Source organism: Arachis duranensis, chromosome 8 (assembly GCF_000817695.3).
Source record: "Arachis duranensis cultivar V14167 chromosome 8, aradu.V14167.gnm2.J7QH, whole genome shotgun sequence".
Classification (NCBI taxonomy): Eukaryota; Viridiplantae; Streptophyta; class Magnoliopsida; order Fabales; family Fabaceae; genus Arachis; species Arachis duranensis.
The window spans coordinates 37,480,747-37,493,048 of NC_029779.3; the positions used below are offsets into that span (position 1 = coordinate 37,480,747).

At 28.9% G+C, this 12,302-nt stretch overlaps 1 protein-coding gene across 1 annotated transcript; it reads right to left on the minus strand.

Annotated features, from left to right (window-relative positions):
• Positions 1-5,239: 5,239 nt before the first annotated feature.
• On the minus strand, positions 5,240-6,766 carry LOC107462512 (TIR-only protein-like). The gene is made up of 3 exons (XM_016081108.3): positions 6,452-6,766; positions 5,658-5,859; positions 5,240-5,363 (listed from the first exon to the last, which is right to left on the minus strand). The coding sequence occupies exons 1-3, from the start codon at positions 6,762-6,764 to the stop codon at positions 5,240-5,242; spliced, it is 639 nt and encodes a 212-aa protein (XP_015936594.3). The 5' UTR covers positions 6,765-6,766.
• Between the last annotated feature and the right edge of the window lie 5,536 nt (positions 6,767-12,302).

Consider the following 12,302-nt stretch of genomic DNA (forward strand, 5'->3'; position numbering starts at 1 on the left):
CAGTAAGATACACCCATATATATGAGTCAGATACACCCATTAATAACAGTAAGATACACCCATTGATAACAGTGAGATACACCCATAGATATGATTCAGATACATCCATATATATCAGTCAGATATCACTCAAACATGCTTCAATATCAAGCAACATTACAAGGTCAAGCAGTATACACCCCCAATATACGGAATATACCCCCAAAAATCAGTTACCAGAAGATCTAGAACAACAAGAATAACAGGAGAACTTAGAACAACAACGTAGAAGAACAGTGTAACAAAGAAGCAAGAATAACAGTAAACCCTAGAACAACGACGTAGAAGAAAAGTAAAACCTAGTTCCTAATCTGGAAAATATACAGGAATCTTAATGAAATTACCTTGAGTATTGTTGCTTTGTTTTCTCTTCAGATTCTTGATGGAGAGTTTGATGGTGTGTTGATGGAGGTTTCGAAGGTTAGCGAAGACTTGTATATTTTGAACTTCGATTTTCGCTCGAAAATGAAAGGGTTGTTTTGTTTTCGAATCGCTTTGGGAAGTGGAAAAAGTGGATGAGTCTGCCATTACTCGTAGCCTACGTAACTGTTTGAGTGGCGAGCGCGTGAATGTGACGCTCCATTCAATCCCTCTTCATACGCGTGAGTTGTATTTGGGCTCGTCCAATCCGATCAATTGGGAGTTTGGGATTCATAACCGACTCTGATCCAACTTGGAGAGTAAGCAAGAATATAATTCTATTCTCACTACTTCAATTACATAAACTAGAATGAGATAACCGTCCATTTTAGGATAACTTTCAGAAAATGAAAAATAACAACTCATCACCATGATTTGATAAGATCATTTCACATGATGACCAAGTCATTTGTAATATCTCAATTTTCTTAATCATGTTTATTATTTAATAATTAATTAATTAATTAATTTTATAATAATTTAAATTTACCTTTATAAAAAAATTAAAAGATAATACACTTAAAAAACTAACATATATATCCATTATCTAATTTAAAATTTAAAAATATGAAAATACTAATGATAGTGAATTCTTAATCGAAAATAAATAACTTTTTAAAGATATATTCATCTTGTACTTATTGAATTTGAATACTCTTTGACTATATGAAACGATAAGAAAATTATCTTTATTCTTTGAATTCAGTATAAAATTAAATTCAAATTCAATTAGGTAGATCGATTTTTTATAAGTTTATAGTAGAAAATCGTAATGTAACCAACTAATTAGGGCTGGAAGTGAGCCGAGTTGAGCCGAATTAGACCAAACTCAAGTTCGGCCTACGAAAATTGAGTTTGACAGCTCACAGCTTGACTCATTAACAATCAAGCCTATTTCTTAAGTTCAATCTCGACTCACCAAAAGCTCATGAGTTGGCCGAGCTCAGGAGCTGGCTCAAATAATAGGAACATAATCTATAATTCTATATCAATAAATTATAATCTATATATTTTAAAAATATTTAAAAAGATCAATTTTATTTATTGTCTATTTATCAATAAATTATAAATTTTTTATTTATGTCTTATATAAAAATATATATATATAATCGAGCCAACTTATGAGTTGAGCTTATCTAAGTTGAAGCTCGTCTCATTTAATTTATGTGCTCAATTCTAAACTCAAGCTCAACTCATCACCGGTTCACAAATTTAGCTTATTGAATTATTAACAAGTCGAGCTCGAGCTAGCTCATGAACTGACTTGACTCATTTCCAGCCCTACAATCAGTCTGATATACCAACAGTATTTTCTAAATATCTCAAGTTACATATATTTAATTGACTTTACTCAAAGATAGTTTGAAAGATAACTCAATTCTCTATAAATTTGTCTCTAATAGATATTTTCGAATTTCAAACGTAGAAAATATTATCGGAATTGCAAAGTGATCATTCATATTGAAGATTTCATCTAAACACGAGTTAGATTTTTCTAACACAATCTACACATGGCTAAGAGCCATTTGAGTCCTTCCTTTCTCATTCTATTTCTCTTTTTTGCTAGATGACTTATTTTTTCTATCTTCTATTATCTCTACATATTGTCATTCATATACTTTCTCCACTTCATTACAAAAAAACTCTTATCTTTCTTCACTTACTCTCATTCTAAATTCTTTGCCAACATATTCACAAATTCCATTCATATATTATTTGAGAAAGTATTCTCTTTAAACTATGCTAACTATGAAGGTCAGGATTATGAAAATTTTATTTCTACAATACTCAGAGATTTGCATAGGATTTATATATTTTGTAACCTCAATATTTATATTGAGTTCATCGAGTAAGATGTTTTAGTCATCATAACGTTAAAGGAATAAATTTATAGATAAAGTAATATGATTAAATTCAAATCCCAATAAATCAAATATGGCATCATCACACAAGTTCTAACTGATTGATTCACTTAACAACTTTAATCTCTAGTCTCTGACAACTTCTTCATGGGAGGGTGGCGCAACCATTCGTCCTGGCAAGGGCGGTTGGCGAGGTCAGCTAGGGCGGCCAACAAAGACTACCGGCAAGACACTATAAGAGAGGTGGAAGATAGCGGCCAGAAATTAGCGTATGTGTTTGAACTCGTCGCAAATTGGTAGAGTCGCGTCGGTTTTGAGCTGCAATTTGGCTTTAGTTGTAGTACTGTGTTGGATAGCAATTGTTCAGTAAAAATCACTGCAATTCAATCGTTTTGGGTATATATAGTGAAGAATCAGCAGATTTCCTTCTTTGGTTCCTTTGGCAAATACAAACGGGAACAGAGGCATGAAACACACCTCCGCGCACGAATCCTTGCCACCGTGTACCTCCGCTCGTCAATACCAGTTGCATCGCGCTTCCCCTTGCTGATGGGTCCATCGCCAATCTGCTCCCTGCTTCTTTTGGCCTCGTCCTTAGGTCTACTCAGCTTCTTGGTTCAGATTATTGGTATCCAAAAAATTCGTCTTTCAATTTTGTTCTATTTTCTTGATTGGATTTTAGAATTGTTCATTAAAAAGAGAATTTTCAAGATTACAAGCATAAAGGTGCTCCATGTGTCCCCCAAATCTTGTTAACCCTAACCCTTACTCCATAAGCTTCGATTGGCGCTATTTTTGCTGGCCTTGATCTCAAAATGGTGCTCTCCTGCTTCCTCTCTTCAGCCAAATCTGCTCTATCCATGGTTCGAATTTGCTGCAGTTACACGAACTTCTTGCCACAGCTGCATGAGCTTCTTGCAAAAAAAATAATTTTTTTTTCTAAAGTTTTATTTAGATTTAAACCAAGCCAAATCACATAAGCTTGTTTATTTAAAATGATTTGGTTCAGTTAGGTTTGGTTATATATATATTTTTAACACTACTCCTGCTTCTCACTATTAGCGAACTAGATCAAGTCTAATGGGTTACATGATGTTAACGGAAAATCAAGCTAATAATAAGTTCAATCCTTCCTTTTTCAGTCTATATCCTAACTCTGTTCACAAGTATAAATTAAACTAAAACTTAAGTAATTGAAAACCTAATCTATATGCGTAGTTTTTAAATTTAGAAGAAATTCTCTCACATTTCTTGTAATTTTATGCTTATGCTTTTTCCCCCAAATATTTTCACATCCAATAAAAATTCGAAGAAGAAGTAAAATTTTTGAAAAACAACTTTTTCTTAACCAACTTTGAACTTTCTGTTTTCCTCTCTCTTTCTCATCTCTTAACTGTTGGCTTAAAGGAAATTGTCTTTGAAAATTTTTATTGGTTGATCAAAAAGGTTAGTTTCCTAGTTGGACACACGTGGTAAAATGGATTGAACTAAAATGTGAGGATATATATTGATAAGAATGCGACTAATAGAAAAATGGTAATATTATGCGACTTACTATAAAAAATTAATTCTGATAAAATTGATGTTGAAAATACTTTATTACGTGGCAAATAATTTGCTAGTTATTTTTTAAGAGGTTCTTTAACCAAGCTTGTCAAGCAAGAAATGATTAAGTTGATGATGAAAAGTCATAAAACAGAGAAGAGAAGAAGGATTGATGAATCTTATTAACAATAATGAGAATGAAGCAAATTAAGTGTGTAATGAATAGCCAGCTTACAAAGCATACTATATATATATACTGCAAGTAGCGAGCTGCTATGCTAATTATAGAAAATATCTATAACTGATCTAACTTCCTTATAACTAACTAACTATAACAAACCTTTTCTTTAATCACACTTTTATGCTATGATGCATAGACACAGACACAGACACAGACACACACAAAATATGCCAACGTGCAAATTTTAAAAAGTTATAAGATACGAGAGACATGTAAAATATAAAATATTTTTAGATAAATCGTAAAGATATTTTGATATTTTATTGATATTATAATATAAATTAATTTTTTAACTATTTTTAACATTTTATTTTAATTATATCAAGTATTAAAAATATTTTTTATTTTAATAAATAATAATATATACTATATCTAAATTTATTTCAAAAATATATATTAAGAATAAGATTGGACACACCGATACATGATGGTATTTAGGTGTGTCCAAGCGTGTCTCGAAAAGAATTTTTTATTTTTTATTAAAACACGGTGACACGCGTGTCGGACGAATATAGTGAGTGTCCTGTCCAAAATGTGTTCGACACGCGGACACAAAACTCAACAAAGTGTCCATGCTTCATAGCTTTTATGTTTTATCCCTCACAATTATTATAATATTATTTTTTATAGTTTATATAAACTGTTTAATTGTGGAAAAATTATTTTAAAATTGAAATTGAAAAAAATATTATGCAAATAAACCTCATTTCTAAATTCAATTCCTAAATTGAAAACAACAACAGCAACAAAATATTCTTCCAAAAAAAAGAAAAAATATATTAATGAAGGAACTAATAATGAGAAGGACTATTAGAAGATAGGCCCTTTTATTTACATTCAACTAATAGATAGGAGTACATCAACATATAAGTACAACAGTAGACACATTAGTAGCAACATATAATGGCAACAATTTACAGAAAAATAAATAAAAGCACCTGAAATTCTGATGAATATGTGCCACTAAAGTTTGTTATATATATCTTGCACTGTATAAATAAAAAAATCTAATTAATGTTATTTAATTTATACAGTCTTTAGAGACTTTATTGAAAATAACAAGAATCAAATTAATTAAATGAAGCTATAAACAAATGACATTAAATTATTATTGGGTAATTATATTATGACCCTAAAGAGCAATAATGGGCATGTTCTGATGATGTGCATCTGCACATACATGCTCTTCATTTTCAAGCTCTATCATGCTTCCAATAATGATTTCAGTCGCACTATTCACGATTTCTGATAAGTTCCTGCATTTTCCACAAGGACAAAACTTGTTTCAATTAATTAATTTAAGAAAATAATAACATAATATTATTAACTGCTGAAACACATAGCACAATATAATGTTGTATTGATGATTAATCTTGACCATATATTTCTTTTTTTTAATTAATATTTCGTACACCAAACACTCGAATCTTGAGATGTGTATAAAAATACAGTTATAAAATTATCATTAATTAAATAATTATATATTTTTTAATTAAGAAAAAAACACATATACATTTTTATTAAGAATATTAATATTAAAATAACGATACCCTTTTGAGGAATTGTAGGTGAGTCCAACAATATGTTTGGCCTCGTCAAGAGCCCAACGAAACCTGCGAAAATCTTCATGGGACCATTTGCCATTGTTAAGAACACGAAGCTGAGAAGGTTTCACATCGCAGAAGATGGGTATCACCTTCTTCCTACACCCCATTAGAAGCGCTAGCTCGTGTAGGCAAAAGTATGATTCACCTATGTTGCACAAACACCAATTCCAGTCAAATAGTTTGCTCAAATTATTTTTCAAACAATTTTATATCCAATATTTTAGTCATTAATAAATTTATATTTTTTAAAAGTCTTTGAGAATTATTCTCCTTGTATAGATTGGTTCTTTCGTTCTTTTTCAATCAAATTAATATGTGTTATATATATGAATTTCTAACAAATTTTATTATAAGATAATCAAATGTTAAAAAATACACTCTAAAATAAATTAGCTCCCTTAAAAATAATGCAGAAGTTAATTTATTTGACGAAAATAATTTTTAAAGACTTTCAGAAAAAAATTTGTTAAGGAGCAAGATGTCTGATTTATAATTTTTTAAAAATTAATTTGAATATATATTTGAAATATTTAATTAATTTTGTATCGAATATTTTAGATGAGTTATATGAAAATAAGGTGAAAATTTAGGTGCAATTGATTTCATGTCAAGTTGAATTGACAATTGTTAGATAAAAAATTAGTCAAATAAGTCAAATCATCTAACCGTTTTCAATGATAAATTTCACGTGAAGTCGAAGCATCTGAGTTTCCATATGAAAATAAATAAGGACTCACAATAACGAGGAGAGAAGACGGCAACACCGATCTTGCATTCGAGAACTCCTCTATTTATCTTATCAAAGAGTTTGTCCCCTGGCTTCATGTTTTTGTTGTCCAAGAAAGGGTTGAAGCCGTTCCTCCTTAGGTGATCGTAGAGTAACGAAGCCACTGTTTTCTTGGTGTCCCTGCACCTATGGTTCAGGAACACGTCACATGGCTCCGTTACTCGCCTTCTTGTTGTTGTTATTGTTGCTGCCTCAATCTTTGTCATTTCATATATTTGCCTTTGTTGGGTAAAGAATCTGCGTTGCAACAAGTTCGCTGCCATAACACGTTGCATGCTGCTTAATAATAATGCTTAACTAATTTCTTGATAATTAAAGAAGAAAGAAAATAATAAATGGAAGATAGCTAGGTTTTTTTTTTTTTTTGAAATTTTTCTATATATGCTATGAATGTGATGATTGTGAAATGGAGTTGTAACAATGGTTTTGATGCCTTTTTATAGTTGCGGTAGATGAATTTGTTGTGTGTTTTCTTTATTTATTTATTTATTTAAACTTGTCTCTTAGCTTGGTGCGTTGTTCAATGTTGGATTGATTTTGAAAGCGAGTATAAATGGAAAATAAAGCATTGAAATTCAAAGACTTGTAAAGGATCTTTTGTTAGACTGTGGAAGTGGGGCTAATCAGTAATTTTGACTCACTCTAGGCTCTATACTAATTAAGGAGTATACCCCTTCAAACACGTCGTGGACTTCTCTTTCTGCATGTGTGATTTATATACGTATTACATATTTCAATTGGAAAAGTTTATAGAACTAACTCCAAATCATTCAAGAATGGAACAACTTAATTAATTATAAATATAATAGTTAATTTTATTTATTTATGATTTAAAATATTGGTTATTAAATATTTCACTACATTTAAATTAGGAGAAGATACGTTCAGTATCATTGTAACGTGAATCACAGAAATTAATTCAATTAGCTTCTGTTTTTTTACTCTCTTTCTCTCTCCAAATGCCTAAAACACGATAAATCAGAAAACAATTCAGAACCATCCAATTTACAAAAAAAAGAAGCATCCTAATACCTAACATAAACACAATTTACGTAGAAATTTTGGATTCACCCAAAAACATTTGACTGATTTTTTATTGGAACCATCTTGATTTCCTAGCATTATTGATTTCAATTTTATTCTTTTATTCAAATTTTATTAATAGTTAACTTTTTTTATTAGTAGTTAATGTTTAATTTTTATATATATATATATATATACAAAAGTGTGAGAATGAAATGGAAACAATCTAGAATTGTTAGGGTCACATAATATAGAAACAATTCAAAAACACTAGGGTAAAAGGTTAATCTTACTTCCTTAGCTTTCTTCTTTTCATCTAGGATTAGAAGTGAAGCAAACTTGTTTGAGAATTAGATCAACTCAACTTATTATTAATAGTAGTTTCATAAGTTAAATTTGATTGAGTTAATTATTGGTTTTACATAGAGACTGATTCAATTATAATTATATATATTTATTAAATATTAATACTTACTTATTTTATACTTTTAATTTATATGACATGCATGTTTATTAAATATATAAAGATAAAATGTCTTTTATTTATGTCATATCTAAATCATAATGCTTTTATCTATTTATTGTAATCTAAATGATTGATAAATGAGAATACATATATATACGTAAAGTTATCATTTATATAAATAATGTATCTACTATTTATGTAAGTTCATGAATTTAGGTGAATTGAACTTAATTAAATTGTTTTGAGTTAAGTTGTGAACTAAAATTAAGTTTGATTTAACGGGAGTCGACTTAATAAAATATATAAAAATTAAATCCTTTACAAAATCAAAGTCTTATTTTGTAAATAATAATCATTTCTCCCTTTATAAAAAGTAAAAAAAAAGTAAGAATACACAATTAAAAGTTTTCAAATGCTTTTATGAAATATGAAGCACGAAGTTGATTGCTTTGATTTTTGAACAACATAGAAAAAGGTACCTTGTCCGTATTATGGGTTGGACTTCCATTAATATTATATTATTATATTCTAACAATTTGAGACAAAGAGACACCATCTACTGTGCTATGTCCCCTTCTTTTTCTTCTCGTCTTCAAAGCAATTTCGTTTTGTCTGCGCCAACAAGCTACTACTCTTTTTTTTTTGTTAAAATTGAGAAGAACAATCTATGCCCAATTATGATCGGAATATGCTTTATGATGTGTTGAATTAGAATTTACATGAATCACTATTTTGTATTGGCAATTTCGGATGCCATTCGAGTTAAATTAAACTATGTTGCTTGGTAACAATCAAGTAATTAAGTTTAAATAAAGGGTTTCATTCCACTTAATTTATATCGATAATTTTTAATCTAATGATAAGCACTCAATACAACTCACGATATTAAAGTCAATGTTATGGGTTTGCTTCTTAAATAAAGGGAAAGTAAAGAGAAAAAATTTAAGAGTTTCAATGGATAAACTCCATTTTATTATTTTAAATTGTGTTAAAAATATAAAATTTATTCACTAATTTATATCATTTTGTTTAATTAATTGAGTTTATCGACTCTGTTTACTTCTGATAAAGTTGCATGTGAAAACATATTTTTTGTATTTCTAATTATTAATTTTTTAATATCTTTTTATGTCATTTAACCGTGATAAATTTTTTAAGTGTAGGTGTATCAAGAGCTTCAAAAAATCGAAAAGAATATAGTAAATAAATGAATTCAAAAAGCAATTTAGAATAGAAACTATGTGACAACTCACTTAAACGAAATTTTTTTACTTAAGCAAAATTCTCGCATGAGCAACATAACCAAGAATTCATCTCATTCTTAAATATTCCATACTAAATAAAGAAGGTTTATATTTTTTGTGTTAATATATATTTTTTTTCGAAATACAATAATATTTATCTTTAGTATCGTCCAAAATTATTCATTTTTCAAATAGTAACAAAATTCATAAACAAAGTCAAATCCTATGTCTTTTAGTTTACCTCTCCTCTAAGTTAAACCCTCATAAAATCAAATTGGCATGCTCTTAGTTAGCAAAATTCTTAATCTAAACAAGAAAAATAAAAATAAAAAATAAAAACTTAAATCAAAAGGTAAAATTTCTTATTTTAAAAAAATAAAAAAATTAATAATCACAAATGAAAAGGTGAGATTTTTTATTTTAAAAATAAAAAATTAATAAACACAAATAAGAGGGTGAGTTTTTTTGTTAGGAGTGACAAAATGGATCTAATTTTCTGTGTTTATCAGTCAAAAAAAGTGAGTCAGACTAAAATTTGAAACTCGCCAATTAAAAAAAAAAGTCATCAAATCGGTATCATCAAATTCACAGATTTTGACAAAACAAGACAGACTAGTCTGCCAGACTAAAATATATTTTCTTCTTTTTTATATAAAAGAGTAATTAGTAACAAAAATATATACAAAAATTGATAATTATATAATTTTCAAACACACTTCTTTCACTTTTTTATTTTTATTTTTGTTATTAACTTGAGTTTTTTTGTTTTACCCCTTTGTATATGTGCTTAAATTATGTGACTTATTTCTTAAAATAAAAATGATTCTATTGACAGATATCATTGAATATTGTTGTGAATTATTCTATTGAAGTTGAAAATCTAAAAAAATGGAAAAATTATGTTATAGTTTAACTATTTTTTTATTTATATTTAATTTTTAAATATCAAATTTTTANTATTTTTTTTGTATTCCGACGTTCCTAGCTGCCCATTTAAACATCTTTCAAATTTAATGAAAAAAATGAGTAAAGTTTAAAATTTTAATTTAATTACTGTTATAAAATTAATGTATAAATTAGATATAAATATATAGAAACTAATGGTTTTGGTCTATAAATAACATTGTTGTTATAAGAATGGGCGAGGTATCATAAAAAGTTGATTAATGAACAATTAACTCATCAAGATTCAAGATCAACCTTAAATATTTGTTAATGGGTTTGCTTCCACACACAGATTTTGGCAAATTACTCGCTCCATGGCTTCTTCCGTTTGACTGTTTGAATAATAGAAAAGTTTTCAAGTCATAAATCCACAATTTTCCCTTCAATTTAATTGATTGAAGAATAATTCTAGTATTCTACATCAAAATATTCTATGTATGAGACAAACCAATATTTAAGCATGTGCTTTCTTTTATAAAGGTATTTCAACTTTATATGTGGGTTAATAATGCATGTCACACGGAGCATCTTTTTACTTGGATACTGTACTATTAGTATGATTCCTTTGAAATATACTTTGACTCTGTGAATAGACTATTAATAAACAATTAAAGCATTAATTACTACTTGGGTCTTTCTCCATAATTATGATATTAGACGAGATTGTTAAACTTGTTAGATTATGCATTATATATATATATATTAGCATTAATGTCACTTACCGTAACACTATACTTTTCGTGTCTCGGTAGTTTAAGACTTTGGGTACCTTTTATTTTCCTTTGAATTTGATTACAAATTTTGTTAATTAATTAAGAGTTATGTATGATTTTAGTTTTTAAGGTATAGGTTAAATTTTTTTTTATTTTTAACTTTTTTTTATATATATAAAATCGTTCTTAAAATTTTGTAAGTAAAAAAAGATTGGAGACGAAAAAATTTTAGAGACCAAAATAATATTTAACCCATTAATTAATTAGTATTTACGGTACTTGTAAGGGAAAAAAAGTACTTACTAAAAAATTAATTCTTTACTAAGTGACCACTTCTGAAATTTTTATTTTTCAATAATATTCAAGGTTTTAAAAACTAATTCGAATCGACCGATTGAACTACGAACGGATGAGAATAACGGTTCGGACATAAGTCAAAATAGAAAAATTTAAAAATCAATGTTGGACTTTTAAAATGGTCGAAAACCGATCAGTTGAATTGAATCAGGACTCGGCCAGTTTTTTAAATTTTATAAAAAACGCCACCGTTTTGATAGCTGATGCCCTAAGCTCCTAACCATTGCCTAACCCAGCAACCCTAACTCTACACAACGGCGTAGCACACACTCCCTTTCATCACCCTCGAGCTCATCCTTTCTCTCACCGCCAGCAAGTTCATTCCCTCACTCTTGTCCAACTGCCGGATTGCTCCTTCCGCTGTCGCAAGTTGGAGCTTCAAAATCACTGTCGGCATCGTGTAGCTTTGTTCCACCATCATGCAGCTACCATTTCAGCTTTGGAAGCACCGTCGCTGGGCTCACCTCATGCCTCCGTCGCGTAGCTCTATTTCATCGTTGCTGGCGCCAACTCTGTTCCACTGGTCAGCGATGTTTCCTCTCTTGCTCAGGATTTGCTCTACTCTATTCTAGGCTTCTAGATTGCTTTGTTCTTGGAATTTGATTTTATTTTTGGTTAGGATTGATGATCTGAATCTTTTACTTGAAAATTATTTTTTTGTGCTTTAATTTTCAAGTTGCTTGATACTTCAATTTGAGGAAATTGTGAATTTTGGTTTAAGCTGTGATTGAAGGTTCTTTGGTTTGAGTATTCTATCTTCACTTTGCTGGAAGCTTAGATTTTAATTCTTTGAGATAAATTATTGTTTTCAACAATGGTGAATTTTAGATATTTTTTTAGTTGCTTGATTTTATATGTTTCTATTGGTGTTGTTGTGATTTAAATGTTCTTTTGATTCTTTCTTTTTTTTTTTTAATGTCCAGTCAGTACTTGTTTGATTGGCTTTTCTCAATGATTGTATTTGATGGTAAATTTTAAATTGATAACTCTATTACTATTTTATTGTCTGTTTCTGTAGTTACATTTTATTAAAATTTTTTGAATTTGTACTGC

Bases quoted from the DNA above. Each gene is read 5' to 3' on its own strand.
- LOC107462512 (XM_016081108.3), bottom strand. From the start codon at position 6,764: ATGGCAGCGAACTTGTTGCAACGCAGATTCTTTACCCAACAAAGGCAA. The intron at 5,860-6,451 runs GTGAGTCCTTAT...TGTGCAACATAG, and splicing joins CGTCTTCTCTCCTCGTTATT to GTGAATCATACTTTTGCCTA. The intron at 5,364-5,657 runs GTATCGTTATTT...TGGAAAATGCAG, and splicing joins ACCTACAATTCCTCAAAAGG to GAACTTATCAGAAATCGTGA.